The 19312-nt window shown below is 35.0% G+C and overlaps 1 protein-coding gene across 6 annotated transcripts in view; it reads left to right on the top strand.

Moving 5' to 3' along the window:
* LRBA (LPS responsive beige-like anchor protein) overlaps positions 1–19312 on the top strand; it is a 392984-nt gene that overhangs the window by 113484 nt on the left and 260188 nt on the right. For 4 of the 6 annotated variants that reach the window (XM_085579289.1, XM_085579287.1, XM_085579291.1 and 1 more), the window contains 4 exons: positions 4825–4958; positions 12913–12991; positions 13253–13386; positions 15544–15605. In XM_085579289.1, the coding sequence (XP_085435415.1) occupies positions 4825–4958; positions 12913–12991; positions 13253–13386; positions 15544–15605 (409 nt within the window). The remainder of the gene's footprint in view (positions 1–4824; positions 4959–12912; positions 12992–13252; positions 13387–15543; positions 15606–19312) is intronic. The other 2 variants (XM_085579290.1, XM_085579288.1) reach the window with 1 other exon arrangement.

Here is a 19312-nt window from a genome sequence, read left to right as displayed (position 1 = left end):
ATATTTTATTTAAAATGAAAACAGGCAATCATCTAATATAGTCATGTAAATGAGGCAGCTCAAGTCTTGTTGTTATTATGGTGCTTGAAGTCTCCTTGCAAGAGACCTTAAGCATATTTTTTGTGCAGTTTTAAAATTTTATTTATCCTGTAGTTGAAACCTAATATAATGGATGTTTTAATATACAAGTGTAACCCAGAAATATAATTTAATTGATGTGAATGTTAAGGAGTAAAATGTATTGATGCTTTTTTTCCACATGATGCCTCTGCCCCTGTGTGAGTGAGGTTGCTTAATGTATGTATTCTGATAAAATTAATCATGATTACAGATGTTTTGTAAAATATATTATTTTTGTAGATTTAGGAAATAGAATATAAAGCAGCTTGTTGATGAATATTTTATTCACATATGTAGCAATACTTAATTTTTCAGAAAACACCAGTTTAGCTACAGAAGAAGTACTGTCTTATCTGTGTACTCTTTAAAAGCAAGTGCTCTATTATTCAAGGGAAGTTGAAAGCACATTAATTTTTAAGACAGTTCTGGCAAATTTACTTGATTTAATAATATGCTGAACATGTTATGTTTTCTGTGTAGTTTATTTGCTACCATATTTAAACTCAATTTTCCACTGTCTCTCATTCTTTATGCCAGTTGCATTCATTTTTTCTTATATTAGCATTTAAATAATCTTTCAAAAGAAGAACACAAAGGAACACTGGTTGCTAATGGAAAAATATTTCTTTGGAACAGATTTGCAATTCCACGTAAATATTAAAAGAAAATATCAAGGAAGGAAAAAATATAGGAATTTCAGAATGCAAATAAAGAAACATAACCAATGTTTTTGCTTCAAAAATCTTAGTTTGCTTTTCCAGTATGTGGTAAATATGAATATTTTTATGTGATTGCTGAGCTGTACTTTCATACCTTTGAAGAAGGCCTGGAAGTGGAAACTCCTAAAACAAATCCCGCAGCTGTAACATTGGTCGGTTGCCCTGTTGAAAGGGAAGACATCCATGGCAGTACATTACCAATACTGCAGCAGTGCTCAGATAGAAAGTCAGTATGTCAGGATACTTGGGTGTTTTGGTTTGTGGTTCTTGACCTCATTCAAGGATTTTTGCATCAGAAGGCCATGGCAACTGACCAGAAGACCAGAAGCATTCACAATTTGGAGTTTTCTTGCATCATGCTGTTGAACAATATCCAGCACTTTTTTTGGCTGTGTGCATCAAATTGACACAACTCTTGGAAGGGACCTTCTTTCCTCACCAGACATACTGTTTATTTTATTTTGACTCAAAACCAGCTATAATTTCTGTTGACTGTTCCAGATCACTATCTAAAATACTGTTCAGAAGTAGTCTGAGCTCCACGGTGAGATGCCCCTCTTTCCTTTCAAGGGTGCAAGGTCCAAAAGGACCTTTTTGATGATGAATTTATGAAGTAGATTTGTTGAAGTCTTATTCTTTAACTAAAAGCTAGAACTTCTGTTTCAGTGGGATATAGTAAACAATGTGTATCTCTCAAAAAATTTCTGAGAGTTGGTCTCTTGTTCGAAGCATGTGGTGACACTGGAATACTCAGGCATTTGCCTGTGTCCTGTTTATAAGGTAGTGTGGGATGGTAGCATGTTCTCTTGTATTTCAAAGTCTGAAAACTGTAGTTATTCATTTTTATTCCTTGACTCAAAGCAAAAGGAATGATACTGGGTAATAAAAAAACCAAACCAAAACTAAACAAAACCAAAAAAACAAGAAAAAAAACAATCAAACAAAAAAAAAAAAGGCAGCATCTCTACTTTACAGCTGTGAATAGAATAAATGCCAGACTTCTGGTGCTGGTAATCTGAGTGTCTTCCTTGTAGTGAATGCCATTGCTAGATGCTGAAAATTATACTGGGAGTGAGTATTAGAATATAGTTCCTTTTTTTATATACTTCATGTAAAATAAGTTCCTGACGATTAGAGTAGCAGCTATACATGTATTCCCAAACTAGTACAGTTTGGGAGGTAGGAGATAAGACAAAAGATCTGAAAAGGCAGAAGGGACTGTTCTGGTCATTTACTGCTGCCTGTTGCAGTGCAGGGGAAAAAACTCAAAAAAGTCTTAATTCGTTTGCTTGAATGCACCTCTCCTTGGGTAGTTGTAGGGATGCTGACAACTTGCTGAAACTACTCCCTCAGTGCATCTCCACCTAAGCACACTGAAGGTCAGTAGGAGTTTACAGGGAGGAATGATAAACTGTAGTGTTGTGCCAGAAGGCTCTTGGAATTGGGATTTCTTTTGCCTGCCCTCATTACTGCTGCAGATGAGCACTGTTGAGGTAGCAGCTGTCTGCACGCGACTATCCTTGCTCCAGGCCAGGCATCCTTGCTCCTGTGTAGTTCCAGAGCTGTCACTTGCCTTGTGAGGAGCTGCTAAAATGCCTTCTCAATGCTTCCAGCATGTTCATTTCTTGATTTTCATCTGTAACAGGTATTTTCTAGTATTGAATTTGGTCACAATTCTGCCATGTATATATTTTATTTTTTATGGTGTGGTTCTGACGTGTTCTTTATGACTTAAATACCACCTGTTTTGTAGTTCCTGGGGTTCTTAGTGGAATCAGAGAGTAAAACCAGGATATTCATAGGTATTCAGAGAACACACCCATTCTGATTTGATGTATTTGAGAGAATTCTGATTGACTATTAGCCCTAGAAACATAAAGCCTCTCTAAAGGACTTGGTTTTACCCTCAAGGTAACTTGATGTCTTCGAATTTAAAATTATTTACATGAATGATATATTTTTGAGCAGACATAACCTATGTGTACACAATTTCCATCTATATGTGCACTGAAATTTGTCACCAAACGTTTTTTCCAAATCCAATATATTATATTCAATATAATTGTGTCTGTATTAGTTAGCAACAAATGGATGATTATTTCTGTAACTTGGTGTGCAAACGAATTTCTCTAGATCATGCACCAAGGTCTTATGGAGTCCACCTGAACAGACATATATTTATAATGAGAAGTCGTACATTTTTGGGTTTAATATTATTGATTAGTATTTCTTGAGCTGGATATCTGTACAGTTAAAGGACTTAAAATCTCTAGAGGAATACTCCTGGGCTTCAGTGATGAATTGTGAAGATTGGAAAAATGTCCCAAATTTTACTGTATGTGGATGCATTTGTACTCTGTAAACTTGTATTCATTTCCTAACCCCTTCCAGGTGTTTGAATGTGTGTTATAGAATAGTAGGAGCAATTTCCAGGCAGTGAATATCACAGGATATCGAGTGAAAGACCCCCTTCTTGTACCTGTGTGGTGCAAAATTAATTGATAATGTGACAATAATTTTAAAAGCACTCTAAATATATGACCTATTTCTTAGCTCACTGTTCATGTTTCAGGGAAACAGACATGAGCATATGAGCAAAATTCATGGTTTAGGCACAATATCTTGATTTGGGGCTCAGGTGTTGTTGCTTCTACTTTTTTAGTGACTAGTTAACATTAGCAGTCACCCTTATAATGATATGACATGTATGGCCTCCAAGTATGGTGCCTGCCTACTCTGGCCTTTGACGAGGGCTGATTTAATCAGTAAGGTGGTGTAGCTTCTGTGACATCCTTTGATATCCTGTGACTGAAGAAGGGAGTCAAATACAGTCCTCCTTTCCCCATTCCAGCAAGAACTGTTTTAAAAATATTAGAAAGAACTTCTTTGGTCGTCCTCACACCTGAATTAAGGTCAAGTTTCTGAGTTACTTTATTTAGAAAATGAATATTTTAAAGATATTAAGGGAATACTTTCAGTGTGTAGTTGTATTACTGTCAACAAAAGATGTGATTAAATAAATTGAATGTTGAAGATCTTCAGCTTATGGTTAACACCAGGTAATTAAAAGTAAGCGCTGCAGTGGGAGTACATTATATATCAGCTGTACTCTTTACCTCATTAGCTGGGGTTTTGCATGTTTATGGAGCTAACTTGCAATTAAAAATGCCTTTAACGTATGCTTAACAAGGCCTTTTAGGTATTTAGAATGAAGTACTGCAATTTAATTGAAATCAGAATAGCATAAGTACATGTCTTTGTAACGTGTCAGATAAATTTCCATGCCTAACTTGTCACTTTGTATCTTTTCCTCTGACATAGTCTTTAATGCTGACTATAAGGCCTGACATTTAGCTTGTGTAAAATATGGAGGTTTTCTCTTAACTCCAAGGAATATTTTGATTTGTTATATAAATAAAACTTGATTGGCAAGATATCTTAAATTCATGCCTTAGCTGTATTTTTAAGATGTGTGAATTTGTATGTGCATGTAGATGTATTAGGAAGTTTTTAGCTATGGTATAGTATATCCTTCTTCAGTCAGTCTTCTGTTCTGCATTAGAATACCTGGAGTAAAAGACTGTCAATGCACCCTTCAGCATTGATAATTCACCTTCAAGTTGAATACTGCCACATCTTTTGTAAATAGTTGCCTGAAGTTTAAACCAGATTTTGGGCAAACAGAGGTGCAAAGAAAAGCCTCGTTGCTAAACCCTTATCCTGGTGATCTTCTAACTTTGCGGTTTTAGTCAGGGGTTCTGTGGAAGTGGATGAGATATTAAAGCATAGCAAAAAAAAGTGTACCATCAACAAGTGAAGTGTCCTTAGGTTAAGGTGGCCTACAAAAGATGATTGAAAAAGAAAGTAGGAAAGCAAAGGAACTTTTGCAGGACATGGTAATACAAGTGCTAGATGCATAAAAAGGATTAGAGTAGTGTGAGCCTTCACATACAGTATAATTTACTAACTTTTTATCTTCACCTAGGAGTGTTGTTGTACCAACGAAGAAATCAAGCATTTCCTCTTCTACAGCTGCTATTGGTACTCCTACAAATGCTGTCAGTGTGGTTTCTTCTTTAGATTCAGCCCAAGCCCCAGATTTGTCAGGAGAATCTCCTGGTAAGTAAGGGTTAAATTAAGAAACCTTAATAGAAACAACTTTTTCTCTTGCTTCTATTTGCATCCCCATTTGGTCTGAATACAAATAAAATAAAGAAAAAATTACAAAAATAGTACTATTAGAAAAAAGTACTAATGTTGCAACAAATGCAACCGTCTGAGCAATATTTGTCTTAATTTCAAGATTTTTCACTGTTTTGATAGAGCAATCATGCTGTATTAATTTGTATGTAGTATAAAGATGGTGTATTCTAAAGACTATTTTTTATTACACATTAATAATGTAAAGTGTAAGCTTATTTATAAATTCTGGGGTGTTTGACCAGGTATATGTGCTAGTGCAAAGTAGAACTGGAAATTATAGCCAAGTGTTTCCATAGGTTTAGCCTGAGGTCAAATTCAGTGTTGATGCTAAACCAATTGCTTTGGACAGTTTTTTCAGTGGGGACAAAGTGGAGTAGGTTGTTTATAAGCAAGTGTTCCTTTGAACCCTTGGTCTCTCCGGTTGTTCTGTGTGAGATAAATGATGTTTAACCTTAAATGATATGTCAAAGCCATGCTTTTCTATTTAGCCTTGTCTGAATCACAAGGCTGTGTAGGATCTTTTTGCCCATGAAGTTTGACTTCAAGACTTACAAATGATTTGGATCTTAATCAAGGAAATCTCAAGCTGTGCCTGATTATTGGTGGTTTTTTTTTTTTTTCAATGTTTGAGTTTCTTGCTTGCTGGTTTTGTGAACTTACATCCAAAGTGCAAGAAATGGGGGAAAAATACCGTGGTCTATTACCATGTCCCCTCTACTTGTGTGTCTGGAAGGTATTTGTTCCCGTCTTCAACTGCCCATTCCATTTCTTGGGAAAATCAAAAAGGTATTGTTCCAGTTATTTTAAAGTAAAAGAGGAGCTATTGAAATACAGTATGTTCTTACTCTTTGGGAAAGGGAGAATCCATTTTGCCACCAAAACTGCAGGAGATATTAGTGTAGGAGTAATATTTGAAGTAGTGGAATTAGCAGTATTTTGAAATGTCACAGTTCTTTGGGGAAGATTGGTTCTGAGCAGCTAATCTGTTTTAGAAGTAGTAAAACCTCACCTACATTAAAATTGTTTAAAATAATTGCTAATTTGTTAACTTCTGACTGATCAACCCAGCTTAGTTGTAGGCTTAACTATTACAATTTCTGAAGTAGGTATTCACTTGCTTTTAATAAAAACAAAACAGAAGAACATTGATTTTCAGATTTAGTCATCTTTTAGGAACGTATAGACCAAAAAAAAAAGTGCTTCTGTGCCTGTAGAATGTATGAAAAATCCAGACAATAAACAATACTAATGCAGTTTATAACAGTGACTTCCATCATGTCTGGAAGTTTTGGCAAAAATTGGACATGTAATCTGAACTGATATGCATAAAAAGAAACTAATCAGGATTAAAAATAGACATGTTTAGATTGGCAATATAATTAATTAAAATAAAAAATAAAGGAATAAATGAAATCATGCCTTAAACAGATTAAAACATGAGACTGTTTCTTTTTTCCTGTGTAAAATAATGGCATGGAAACAAAAATCTTGCAGAGTTGGAGTGGTTTACATTTAATGTTGCTCATGTAAATTGCACACATTTCAGTTTGAGATCAAATTCTCTATAAGGCCTTAATTTGTTTTTTATTAGAATATGGAAGTAGTAATAAGCAAGCTTCCTATCAAACAAAAATATAATTACTATAATTTTCCTGAATTCAAATCACATATTCTTTCATTAATTTTTAGTTTCATGCAGCAGAGAATCTACATTGTTCTTATTTTTTCAGCTAACACTCAATAAGTCTGTTTACTTTCACAATTAAGAAATAAATTAAACCTTTTTTTTTTGAAAAGAACTGAGATTAGGTAGTGGCTTATTTAGTGAATATAAATTTGAGGCTAATTCATGTTTGAATAGAAGGCTGTTAGACATTATTCTTATATTAAAAAACATCTCATAAGTTTTTTTTAAAAGTGAGTTTTATATACATTTTTTGATAAATTTAAAAAATTGGTAGCATATATAATTATATATACACTATATATACAAGTAATAACTATATATAATATATATTAATTACATATATAATTTATTTTAATATATATAATATATAGCATGTAAAATATATGAGCACATAATGCTGTATGATGAAGCCTTGGGAAGATTTAGTGCAAAATGGGGAAAGTGGTATGCAGACATTGAAATAGGATTAAATAGCAGGTGATAGTGTTCTAATAGTAATGTGTGGAAACACTCAGTTTGGGAATAAGTTTTACATAGTATGTGGTCATCCTCCACCTGTAGATGTGATGTTAGAATTGCTTGGTCAAGGTAGGTTTTGTGTTGCAATATCACTCTGTGTGGTTCCAGATGCTTCCATTGCCATTTGTGTGTGCTCAGAATTCGTCAGCTTCCTTCCCAATAATTTTTCCTGAAGTTTGCATCTTGCCTGTAGCTCACGGGTTGTGAGCATCTCAGATACTTGGTGCTTAGGTGCTCCCATATCACACGGATTGTGACGTATCTTGGCCTACCAAATACAGAGTGTTGATGGGTTGGAAAGAGCCATCCAAGCTCACTCTGTCCCTCTGATACTTCAAAAGGGGATGAAAACATGTTCTGGCTTCAGACACTCTAGCCTTTTTGCAGAAGTTTCTTCACCTTTACTCATTCAATCTGCAAAATATAGCATAGTACAAAAAGCCTTTCTTGAACACAGATGTGCCCTTTGTGGTCTGAACTACCCCATCGGTTTGTTGCTGATGGCTCGTATTTGCGTTGTTGGTTTGCTGGAATCTTGGAAATGAACGGAGAAGATAAACCTGGGGGCCCCCTCTTGAGCTGATAATTTGTTGCCTACCACTGAGGGTATAAATTGAACAAAAGGGTATCTTTGCTGGTAGTAGTATAAGAAGGGTGAATTCACTGGAGTTGTTTCTTCCTTGGGTTGTCTCACAGGCTGGATGTGTGATGTGATGCAGAGGTTTTACACATGCTGTGTTCAGGAAGGGCTACTGCTAAGAAAAGACTAATATTTGGACAGGCAGGACTTGGCAGAGCTGCCTAAGTTATTGGGAACGTGCCAGCAGGACGCCTGTATTTTTGTTTGTCAGTTTTCCTTTTAAATGTTTCCATTACAGTCACAATGTTCTGAAGTGGTGACAATTTTTAAAAATGCTTTGCAGTTTGCACTCCCACTGTTTTCTCTGATGCACTGAGTTTCTCTGTTTATGTACTCAAAGGATTTCACATGTGTTTTATTAGTGCCCTTAATTCAGTCTTGAGGCTTTCATGATTCAGTTTCCAAATGGTTGTTCAAATACAATTTACATGAAGAGGGGATATGAAAACTCTGAGGAGTGAATTGTGTCTTGTTCTCACTGACATTCTGAATATAGAAAAACACTGAGAAGTTCCATTCAGTTTCTGTTGCCTGCTTCCTCCCCTTTCTACTTAAAGTTCTTTGAGTTTCACTTGTTTTGCCTCTGAGCCACACACAGTTATTTACAGGATTTTTTCTTCTCTGGACAAGCTGTTCTCCAAATTGCGAAGTTGTAAACAAAACCATGTCAAAAAGTAAGGTGACAAAGGAAGTAAATGCTTAGAAGAAACACTAGGATAAACAGTAACAGTGGGTAAAAACGGAGTTTTGACTCCTGAATTCTAGTCCGATACATAGGAAAATGTAAATTTTCTGCAGCAGTTGGCTTGTTTTGCAAAGATTAATGGTATTCATTGATTTTTATACATAGGTGAAAATGAACTTGAAGTCATGCAATAAAATAAATTAAGAGGAGACAAGATAAAGAAAAATGATAATGAAGTTGGTTACCATCAGTGCAGAGGTTGTTCATGCAATTCACTGGATTATAGTAATTATTTCAAAAAGAATTCCAACTGAACTGTGACAGGAGTTGAAGGCTAGTTACCAGAGCAGGATGGCACTTTAGAAAACCACCAATTCTGATAATATGCAATGAAAATTACTTCATACTATGTCAATATAAAAACTGTTTTAAAGCCGCTTCTCTTAAGTTTTCACCATTGTTTCATAAAAATCTGTTTTGGTTTAGCCTACAGATGTGTTTATGTAACAGATCCCTTATATTAGCTTGTAAAACCTTTTGTTGTAGTCTTGCATTGTGCACTTCCAGTCCTGGAAGTGTATTCTTGAATGAGCTCATTATTTTGCTTGATACCTCTTCTCCCAAGGGCACTGGTGCATTTATGTAGGGTAGGTCTGTTGTACAAAATTAAGAGATACGGTCATTTAATTCAACTCTGAGTTTTTTATACCTCATCTCCGTCTCCTCTCAAAGTAAATTATCATGTACTGTTTGTGCATTGCCAAGTGCAGTTTGCAAGTGCACATGCAAAAGCATAAGGATCTTGCACAAAGAGTTTTTAAACATTATTTTATTGCTCGAGACACTATTTGTTTAGACCCTTGGGGACCTTGAATAAACAATAAGACTTCACTGTAAGGGTGCTAGACAGATGATCTATTTGCATTTTCTTTTATGTTCTTGCAAATGTCTGTAAAACTGTCAGTTTGAAGGAGCCAGTTTATCAGTGAAAGGATAAGGAAGAGATAAGTCAGTTTCATTCCACATGTTTGAAGTAGCTACTGCACTTACCCACATGTGTGTTGTGGATGAAAATATGCTACTGAAGTATTTTCATTTTTGCACTAAAAGTGGAAACAAAAGTGTAATAAAGAGCTACCTCTGAGTTAAATAAAGTGAAAAAATGTACTTTCACAAACCAAAATCTGCATGCAAAAATCACTGTGCCTAATCCCATTGAAAGAACCCTGAAATTCTCAGCTGGGATACATCTGAGATTCACCTCTTTTGGTGAAAAATATCTGGGTTTGGAATGTGGTTTTAGGTGTTGATAAGCATGAAGAAATTGAGACCATAAATATCCTTATGTAATCTTCAAAAAGGATATCAGTTTATGTAGATGCCTCTGTTATGCTTTGTTAAATTCAAATTATCAGTGCTTTTTCTTTTATGTCTATTTTAAAAAGTTGATACTTACTTAAAGTTTCATAGTCTTTTACATGTATACCTAATCTGTTTTTTGCAGGTTTTTTATATTTCTTGAAGAAAAAATAATCATGTCCTATGCTGTCAGTGATTTCCTTTACCTCCCACTCAAAGTATTTTCACCAGTTTTGTTGACAAAATGGAAAATTAAAAAAGCTCTAACCCATCTCAACAAAATAAAACAAGCAACAAGAAAGCCAAGTTACCCTAGACTATGTTTATTTACTAGCCTTGTGATGGCTATTAAGCCCCCTCATTGTCCTTGTGGATGTTTCTCTTGATTTTATTTTTTCCCTGATTTTTTTCCTCCAGTTATTTTGATGATGGCCCAAATGCTCTGCAGAATTATTTTTGTCTCGTTTAATTTAAAAACTCATTCTGTTATGCTTCACTGTTAAGTCTTATTTTATCCTGATAATCTTTGCTTTAATAGGGGTAGGATTTTAGTTGTATATACTATTGACTGTATAACCATACCCAGTGAGTAGTGGACTACTGGTGACAGATTTTAGATGTGATAAAAAAGCACGTGAGCATTTCTGTAGCAAGACATGCTGCTTCCACAACCTGTGTGTTGAAGACTTTCTTATTTTGAAGGTTTTGCGTGCCATTTCAGTTTGGTACTTTGTTGGACTACCCAGATCAGTGTGCTGATTTCCCCTTATGGGTAGTGTATGCCTGTAGGTCACCTTTTGGATATGTGGACTTCGGAGTATTTTCAAGTTAGAGGGACTTGTTAAATGAGAATAGGGATGTTGGGCTTTAGGGAGAAAGGTGAGTATTCTAGTCAAATTATTTAAATATAAAAATTAAAAGGGAAAGAAAATATTGCAGCTGTTACATATCTGACAAACCACTGAATCATGTGGCTTTATTGCTCTATATGGGCTTTGTTTTTCTGTGCAGGGGGCTATTTTCTAATTTTTGGCCCATCCTTTGACAGCTTTTCTGTTGGAAATACCCAAAATACTTTTTGGTGGTTTGACTGTGGGAAACTAGCTGTTAAAAAAAATGGACTTATATTTGTTCACCACTTTCTTATCCTTCATTCTGTATGGCCCACTCACTTTCCTTCCTATTCTATCATACCTATGTAGCACTCAGCATAAGAGCTTCAGGTTGAATTTAAGAAAAACACAAATGAATCACATTCACAAAGATATCTCCTATCTCTGAAGAAAGAAAAAGAAATGAGAGTAAAATTTTCATGGTTATTCTAGTTTATTTTATTAGTTCCTGTGCTGCCTTTGAAACAAGATTGGAGAAAACCACCTTCTCTGGGTAGAAAAACAAAAAACCCTCACCCACCAGAAACCCTTGATGCTTTTTGGAGGAAGATCTGTGTTGCCAGAGTTTCGGAGAAGAAGCTTGAAATTTGATGAGAGAAATAAATTCACTGTCTCAGGATCTATCTTTGCCATCTCTTTCTAAATCTGTTTCTTTCCAGTCAAGTTGAAAATCTTTGAAAAGTTTCAGTTGGCACATTTTGGTAAATAGTTTCAAGATCTCAGCAGCTGATTTCCAGACAGGTTGCATTTAATGGAATTAACAAACTCCATTGTAGGTGGGACCATCAGGAATTTTTCCAAAGTTACAGTTCTAAGAAGGTTAACATCTTTGCTAAGATAGGTATGAGAACTAAAATGATTAAACTCTCTTTTTTTAGGCTTTTTTCCTTTTTTTTTCCTCCACTCCTTTCTAGCAGCATAAAAATCTGTAACTGGCAAGGTGAGAGAAAACAGAATAGGACAGGGTCTCGGGGTGGAAAGAGATAGGATTGCAGATGAACTGGGAGCAGTCGTGCTCCTGGGAAGCACACAGAAACCTGTCTGCTAAGATTCATTCCTCTCTATAGCTTGGAATGCAGTGTAAGATTTGTGAGTCACCATTCCTATCCTGGCAGAAAATATCTGTGAAGTCTCTGGCTGTCTTGCTTGCCCCCTGTTCATCATTGCTAATACCAATCCATACTGCAGTATGGGGAGGTTGTATTTCTCTTTATATACTGAACAGCAGAATTTAATATTTACAGATTCCTTCTGTGCTGATGAGAGCCATGTAGTGTCAATTTGACATAACACAACTGCTTTTTTTTCTGTAAGTGTAGGATACATAAATGACCAGTCTTCCCTATCAACCTTTGAATAATTGATGTGGCAAAGTTAATAACTCAAATGAGGTTATACCACTGCTATCATGCTAATGACACCAGCAGTGCAATGGAAAATTTTATCATAGATGCATCTGTCAGAGTCTCAGTTTTTCAAATATTTAAGCCTGACTGTTGAAAACACCCACTCATTGTTTTCTGCATGATTTTGACACAAACATATATTTTAATTTGAGACAAGAATATTAAGGGGTCTCTGTGCAAGTTACTGAAATTAGGTGAACACTTGCATTAACCAAAAGAGATGGCTTTAAAACATTACCATTTGGCTGTATATTATTATATATTAGCATTGTTATATATATTAGCTTATTATAGGCATATTAAAGGTGTAAGACGTTGTTTGTATTCACTGCTAGGGTTGTGTTACTAAATTTGTTCAGAGAGGATCCTGGCTTATAAAACCAGAAGGAATCACTGCAGCCTGGTCTGACTTCCTTCACAAAACAAACTACAATGCCTCCTTGAATTACTTTCTAAAGCATGCTAAAGCAACATTTGAAAAACTTGCCATGGCATACATGGTAAATATGAATACAAGTAAATAGGACTTCTGTGAAAAAAATATTTAAGGTACAACAAGGTGAATGGAGTTCACCTAGTCCTCACACAACACTTGAAAACCATGATTTAGTTTCTGGTCTGCTTTTCTAATCCCTGGAATATTTTCTTACATAATTTGTTTATTATTACTTTCTCTTGTAGGAAGGGGATCATCTAATTCAAAATTGCCATCTGTTCCTGCAGTTTCTTCAGTGCCTGAGGATTCTGCCTCCAATATGAGGTAACTTTTCCAATTGATCCGAACAGCTGTGCTGTGGCTCATGTTATGGATATTACAATTGATATTCTGATACCACATAACTTAAGAATGTCCTTTTGCTGATTTTCAATAACTAATGAAGGTTTGGTAAAATACTGAGTGTTGGATTAATTCCTTCTTAAACATGCATATCACTTAAACATTGTCAAAATCTATATTCCTTTTTACAAAATTCCAGTAACTTCCTTCTTTTATTGCTAATCACATGTATCTCTCTACTAGTATTACAGACAGACTTGAGCATGCTTTGGAAAAAGCTGCCCCTCTCCTGAGAGAGATTTTTGTGGATTTTGCTCCCTTTCTTTCTCGGACTCTTTTGGGCAGCCATGGGCAGGAGTTGCTGATAGAAGGTACAAGTAAGTTTCCATTTAAAAAAGGGGGGTTTTGTTTTCTTTGTTACCTTGGAGACTGAAAATTTCTTTATTTAGGAACTTTTTTCTTGCCTTCCCAAACAGTGCTGTCCACTGGATTTCTCTGTCTCTTGTTCTTCCTGTCTTTAGCCTTTTGAGGTTGTTGTCATTGCCTCCTCGTCTTTGCCATCTCTGCTACCTCTTTATGTCCACCTTCCTTTGTTTTCCAACTCTCCTGGCCATTTGTCCCATAGAAGCTCGTGTACAAAATGTGCTTTGTGAGCTTTAAGAGAAATTTTGGTGTCAGTGTTAACGCTTTGATACACAGTAAAGTGTATAGTGTAGCAAGTTGGGTACAAGACCTGACACTTTTACTGGGATTAGAACACACATGTTCTAATTGGAACAGACATGTTTTTGGGAACTATGTCAGTGGAGTGTGTTCTGCTGCCTCTTTTGCACGTGAGTCTGCTCCTGGCTTTTTGGTTTCTAATTGGAAGGGAGTCATACAGGTAAGAGGAATCCTTGTCAGTATAGAGGAGAATTCTCTGGAACATCTGAGAAGATGGAGATTCCTGTGCACAGCAGTGATCATGGCTCTTCCTGGTGGAAGATTGGCATGAAATGGTTGAGATTGAGATGAAGTTTTCTTTCTACTGATGGGCTTCTCTCTGCTTAAAAATGAGGCTCAGTTCTGCAGTGCAGACATTAATGTCCTCAATTTAAAAAATGGTGCATATTGGAAGACTGAATTTAGCAGTGCAACACCAGTTTTTCAATTTTCTCAAAATTTGATTATATCATATGAATTGTTTTGTCCACTGACTGAGTGTCATTTTCAGGTTTTGTCCTGTTGAAGAAGTGACAAGAAGAGCTTGTTGCAGCTTCTAGTGATAAGTGCACTGAGAATCCTGTGGTTGCTTAACTTGAGCTATGTTTGCACTAACAGATCTAGTTTCTTCTTAGGAAATTAAAGTTCTTTTAAAAACATTTTTGAAACTACTTGTTTCTTGGATTGGGACAGTCATCCTGTTTGTAGGGCTGAATATGAGCATTGTCAGAAACACAATTAGAGTATCAAACCTTGCTAAGTGTTTCAATGAAGACTGCTGATATCAAAATGGAGACTTCATTAAATTTCACAAATTAAAGTTATTTAGTTTAGGAGTTTAGCTTGCTTGCCATTTGAGATAAGAAGAAATGGAAGGAAGAAGTGTATGAATTGCTTTCTGTGAGAATGGGATTCTACTTTAGTTTATGCATTTGAGCATCATTTTAGCTGATAAACATTTTAATGGAAGCTGCCTTGTGAACAAATTTATTTCACTGATTCAATAAGAAAAAACAGAAAAGCAGTTTTTCTCAAAGCTTACTTTTGAAAATAAAAGAAAACCTGGTCAAAGACTGTATTATAATTATATAGATGGATAGATGAGTATTTCATAAATTGGATGAGCAAAGAAAAAAGCAGGATAATCACTGGGAGTATATGAATGGTCTAGACAAAAATAAACACAGTTTTTGGTTCTAAATCCCAGTTATAGACAAACCCAAAACAAAATGCGAATACAAATAATAATACTCAAATTAGTTTGTAAACAACTGAAAATATATAATAGGTTACTTCTTGCACTTCTGCTTAGGCTTAGTGTGGGGTTAAGGGTCAAAGTACTAATAAGAGTGTTTGGGATGTCTGCTGCCATGAAACAAAATGGAAACTTGATTGATAGCTGGGGGCTGAAAGGAGAGCGCGTCATGGAGAAAGCAGAGGTCATAAAGCCATTTCCCTTCTCTGCATATATAATGACCCAATCCTTCGAGTAATAGCAAAACGTAGATATAGTGGATTAATATAACATATGTTAACCACACTTCTGGTCATTTTGACATACAAACATTTATGAAACTGAGTAATGGGGGTAAGAATTACTATTAGCTGCTTCTTTTAGACGGAAGGCATGGAATTTATGATTTCCCTCTCACATATGTACTTTTGTTTTGTGCTGATAAAGTAAAAAATTGAACTGGAAGTGGCATGAAAATTTTGGTTTTCTTTTGTTTGTCAAGGTGCTTCTAATCTATTGCACTTCAAAATAGTTTGTCTTAATAGCTTGTGCCACAAGAGCATGCATTTATGTATCTTTTTTTTTTTCCCTTTTTTAGGTCTTGTGTGCATGAAATCTAGCAGTTCAGTTGTGGAACTGGTGATGCTCCTTTGCTCTCAGGTGAGGTTTAAGTAATTCTAAAATTGATCTGTCTGAACACAATGGAGATTACAGATAAAATTTTGCTTTTAATTTAGGTTCATGTGTAATAGGTAAAAAGATAATGTACAAGGCCTTTTAATTAAAAAATATAGTAACTGTGTCTATCCAGGTGGGTTTTTGTTACCTTGCTATTGAACATTTACATAACCCTGAAGATGGTGTGCCTACATAATTCTCTGCTGTCATTTTTGTAAGATGAGATAGGATCTTAATATTAAATATTAAAGTTAAGGAAACAGATTGATTCCTGCATGTTGACATGCTGAATCCTCTGGGATAAATAGAATTTTTCCTTTTGTGTAGAGGTTATGAAATGAGTGATAAACACTTTTGAAACCCTGTCATTCCTAATTGATTTGACAAGTACTAAGGATTTGAGAAAAATTTTAGAAAGCAACCCTGGTTGTCATCAGTTTGGGACATTTTATATTCCTAAAGGTAAAGTGATTTTAGATATGTAAGAACTTGAGAACTGCCTGTTCCTGTGGTCTGAAAACAGACAGAGCCTAAGGAACTTTGTTAAAATGATGAAATTATGTATGCTTTTTTAATTGGATATTTTTTTGAGAGGTTTCTTGCCTTTTTTTTTCCCTTTTTTTTTTTTTTTTTTTTTTTTTTTTTTTTGTAATTAAATGGAAGACTGTTTTTATGGAGCCTTTCTTTTGGTGCCTTAAAATTATACCTTTCTGGTAGTAAATTCCCCTACTTAAAACTTTAAAATAGTCTTTTTTAATGGGAATGGTATTGGTCTGGAGGTCAAGGGTTCTAACCCATTTCAGAACCTTTGACCTTCATTTACAACCCCTATGGTTTGCTTGCCTGACGAATAAGGATAATGCAAAATTAATGTTTCTTCACATCGATTTATTCGTTTTAGTGCCTATATTGCCAAATTTATTTAGAGTGTGCTGATAGACATTTCATGAATACAAATGAAAGAATCATAGAAGGTGTGAAAAATTGATAGTCTACATTGTCAATAAAGTGCAATAAGAACAATTACTTCTGGAGATTACACCTAATAGATTTTACAATGAACTAGTGAAGAGTAGTTATGTTTTCCAGTGAGGTTATTATTAATGAAAGTAACCAGAACTTTTCTCATCTAGTTTTCCATCTTCCTCAGGAAATATAGTATCATTTTACCCTGAAAGGAATTTAATATTCCTTATGGAACTTTTGGAATTTAGAGATTATTTTACATATGGCAGTACTGGAACTGAACATTGTTCACAAGTTCTAGAATATGAACTTGCAGCTGATTTAAATTATAAAAGAATCTTTGCTACTGAGAAATCCATATAACAAATTTTACTGTTCATTCAGGAATGTGTTAAAGTAAAAACTAATCCAAGTATTATGTATATGTCGTACAACTTGGTATTACCATTTAGAAAAATTAGGTTTTGGTGTCCATGCTGCTTGTATCAATAATTAGTGCTTGACCTTTCCCCTTTTTTTTGGGTAAGGTAATCTAATTTTTCTTAAAATCATGTTGTGCTCTGTACTGTACATCACTTGTTTGGTTTTGGGAAGTGGAAAGGATAAGGAATAAATGACGTGCCCTAATGCATCTATTTGTCATATGTGTCACAATGCCACTTAATGCTAATCTAATCAAATTGAAGCTACTGTGATTGCTTACCAGTGCAAGTTGCACAGGCTGAGGTGGTTATTTGCGGAGTAGTAGAAATAAACCAATAAAGTCACAAAGACCTCAAAGTCCTTTTAAAGTTACATAGCAGCTGTAATTTTTGGCAGAATATGAAAAATGATGTGAGAAATGAATCTAAAATTAGCTCCAGATGTATACAGATTGTTCTGGGGTGATAATTACATTTTTCACTTTGAATTTTCCTAATTCAAAGAGGTCAGCATGGCAATCACAGAAGTGATTTATTTTGTTAAGAAGTGAACTGTCTTTTGCTACATGAAAGCTTGAGAGATATGAAATTGAATTTCAAGCCGACATTTTACAGATACTGGGAGGAGATGGGGTTGAGCGTGATTGATTTTTTCTTTTTTTTTCCTTTCTTTTTCTTTTCTTTTCTTTCCCCGCAAGATAGGGCGGGAAATGAAGTGATATCCTTTTGCTAAAATTTTAATTAATTTTTAAGAGGAGATGGAGAGGATGCAGTGCCAAAGATCAAAAGATCAGGTCAAAAACCAGTTTTTAATCACATAAATAATGTGGCATAGTTATGAAGTAAGTATCTGCAAATTTGATTTAAAACTTCACAAATTTGTCAGCCATCGTTTTATGAAATTGAAAGATTACTCTGATTAATCTTCGGTGTTTTTTATCATAACCTCTTCTCAAAATCCATTTTAAACATTGTAGATATGATATAAGTACTTGGATTGCTTTTCTGAAGCACCTGACATTTTTCTGATGTTCATTTAGATCTGTGGCTAAATTATATTTTTCTTCCTAAGATATGGAAAATAGAATAATATCCTACTTTTTTTTTCATAAAATTCTGAAAATAAAGTTCTTTAATAGGTGAAATAATTTAAAAAAAATTCAAGAGGTACAATCCTCTGAAACTATTTGTGACACCTGGTTAATTTCTTTTCTCGTTTAAAACTCGTATATTTAGGCATATGGAAAAAGACTCTTATTTAATGTTTCTGTTTGCATGTTGATGTATTGCTTTCTGTTTAACACAAGGTAAAAAGAGAAACAGGTGGTTTAAGACACAGACAAAAGGCTTTTTCTAAGACAAAACCAGTTGTGTTTTTTGATAGACATGCTAAATTTTGAAATGTGTCTCTGTGTGTGTACTTACATTTCTATAAATCTATCAAAACATAAAGAATCCTTCATTTAATATTACTGCAAAGTGTTCCTGCTTATTTGACATTAATATCATTTTTGAAGGAATCGACGTTGCATTCAAGGCTAGTTTATAAAAGCGTTGTGTTGCTCATCCTAATTCAGTCTGACACACATTCCAATAACACTACCTCCCTTCTAGGGTTTAAAACTAAATTTATGGCTGAGCATTGTGAAGTGCATCATTTAAAAATGGTTTCAACCCAAAACATCTAATAAATAAATAATGTGTATGGCTACTCAGTAGCAGACTTTCCAGACTAGAAATCATTCCATCGGATACTCAACAGTCCACTATCAGAGAGGGCTGTCAGATAAATCTTATAGTAGCTGCATTCATGTCCTGTAAATCACATGTTATTGTCTGAGCCTTCTGCCAGGTCATCTATTCTTTTCCCATTTATCAGAAATGCATACAGTACATTGAACCTGGAAGCACCATCTCGTCTGGTCTGGCATCCTGTCAGGGTAATTAGACCAGCGGAAAGAGAGAAGTTCTCTTTCTGTTCTCCCATCTCAAATGAGTGACATTAGGATGTTGGAGGTGCTCACATGCAGTTGTGGGACGAGACTTCTTCACGGGGAAACTGATGTCACCCCTGAAGAAAGCATTTTCACTAGAAGGGCTCTCTCTCTCTCTCTGTGCCTAAAACTCAAAGCAGCATGGATGAATTGAGTACATGTCCATAAAGCATAAGTGCTACTGTGCTTTCTTTCATTTTTCAGATATTTTCTTGGAATACATGACAGTGTAGAAATACATGACTGTAGATTGTGGTCTTCCCTCCTCTCTTATGAAGGGATTAAAAGTATTTATCTATTGCTCATG

This window comes from Lonchura striata, chromosome 4, assembly GCF_050655825.1.
Source record: "Lonchura striata isolate lonStrDom1 chromosome 4, ASM5065582v1, whole genome shotgun sequence".
In the NCBI taxonomy this organism is placed as follows: Eukaryota; Metazoa; Chordata; class Aves; order Passeriformes; family Estrildidae; genus Lonchura; species Lonchura striata.
The sequence above is the reverse complement of the archived record's forward strand: the minus strand, read 5'-3'. Positions and strand labels throughout refer to the sequence as shown.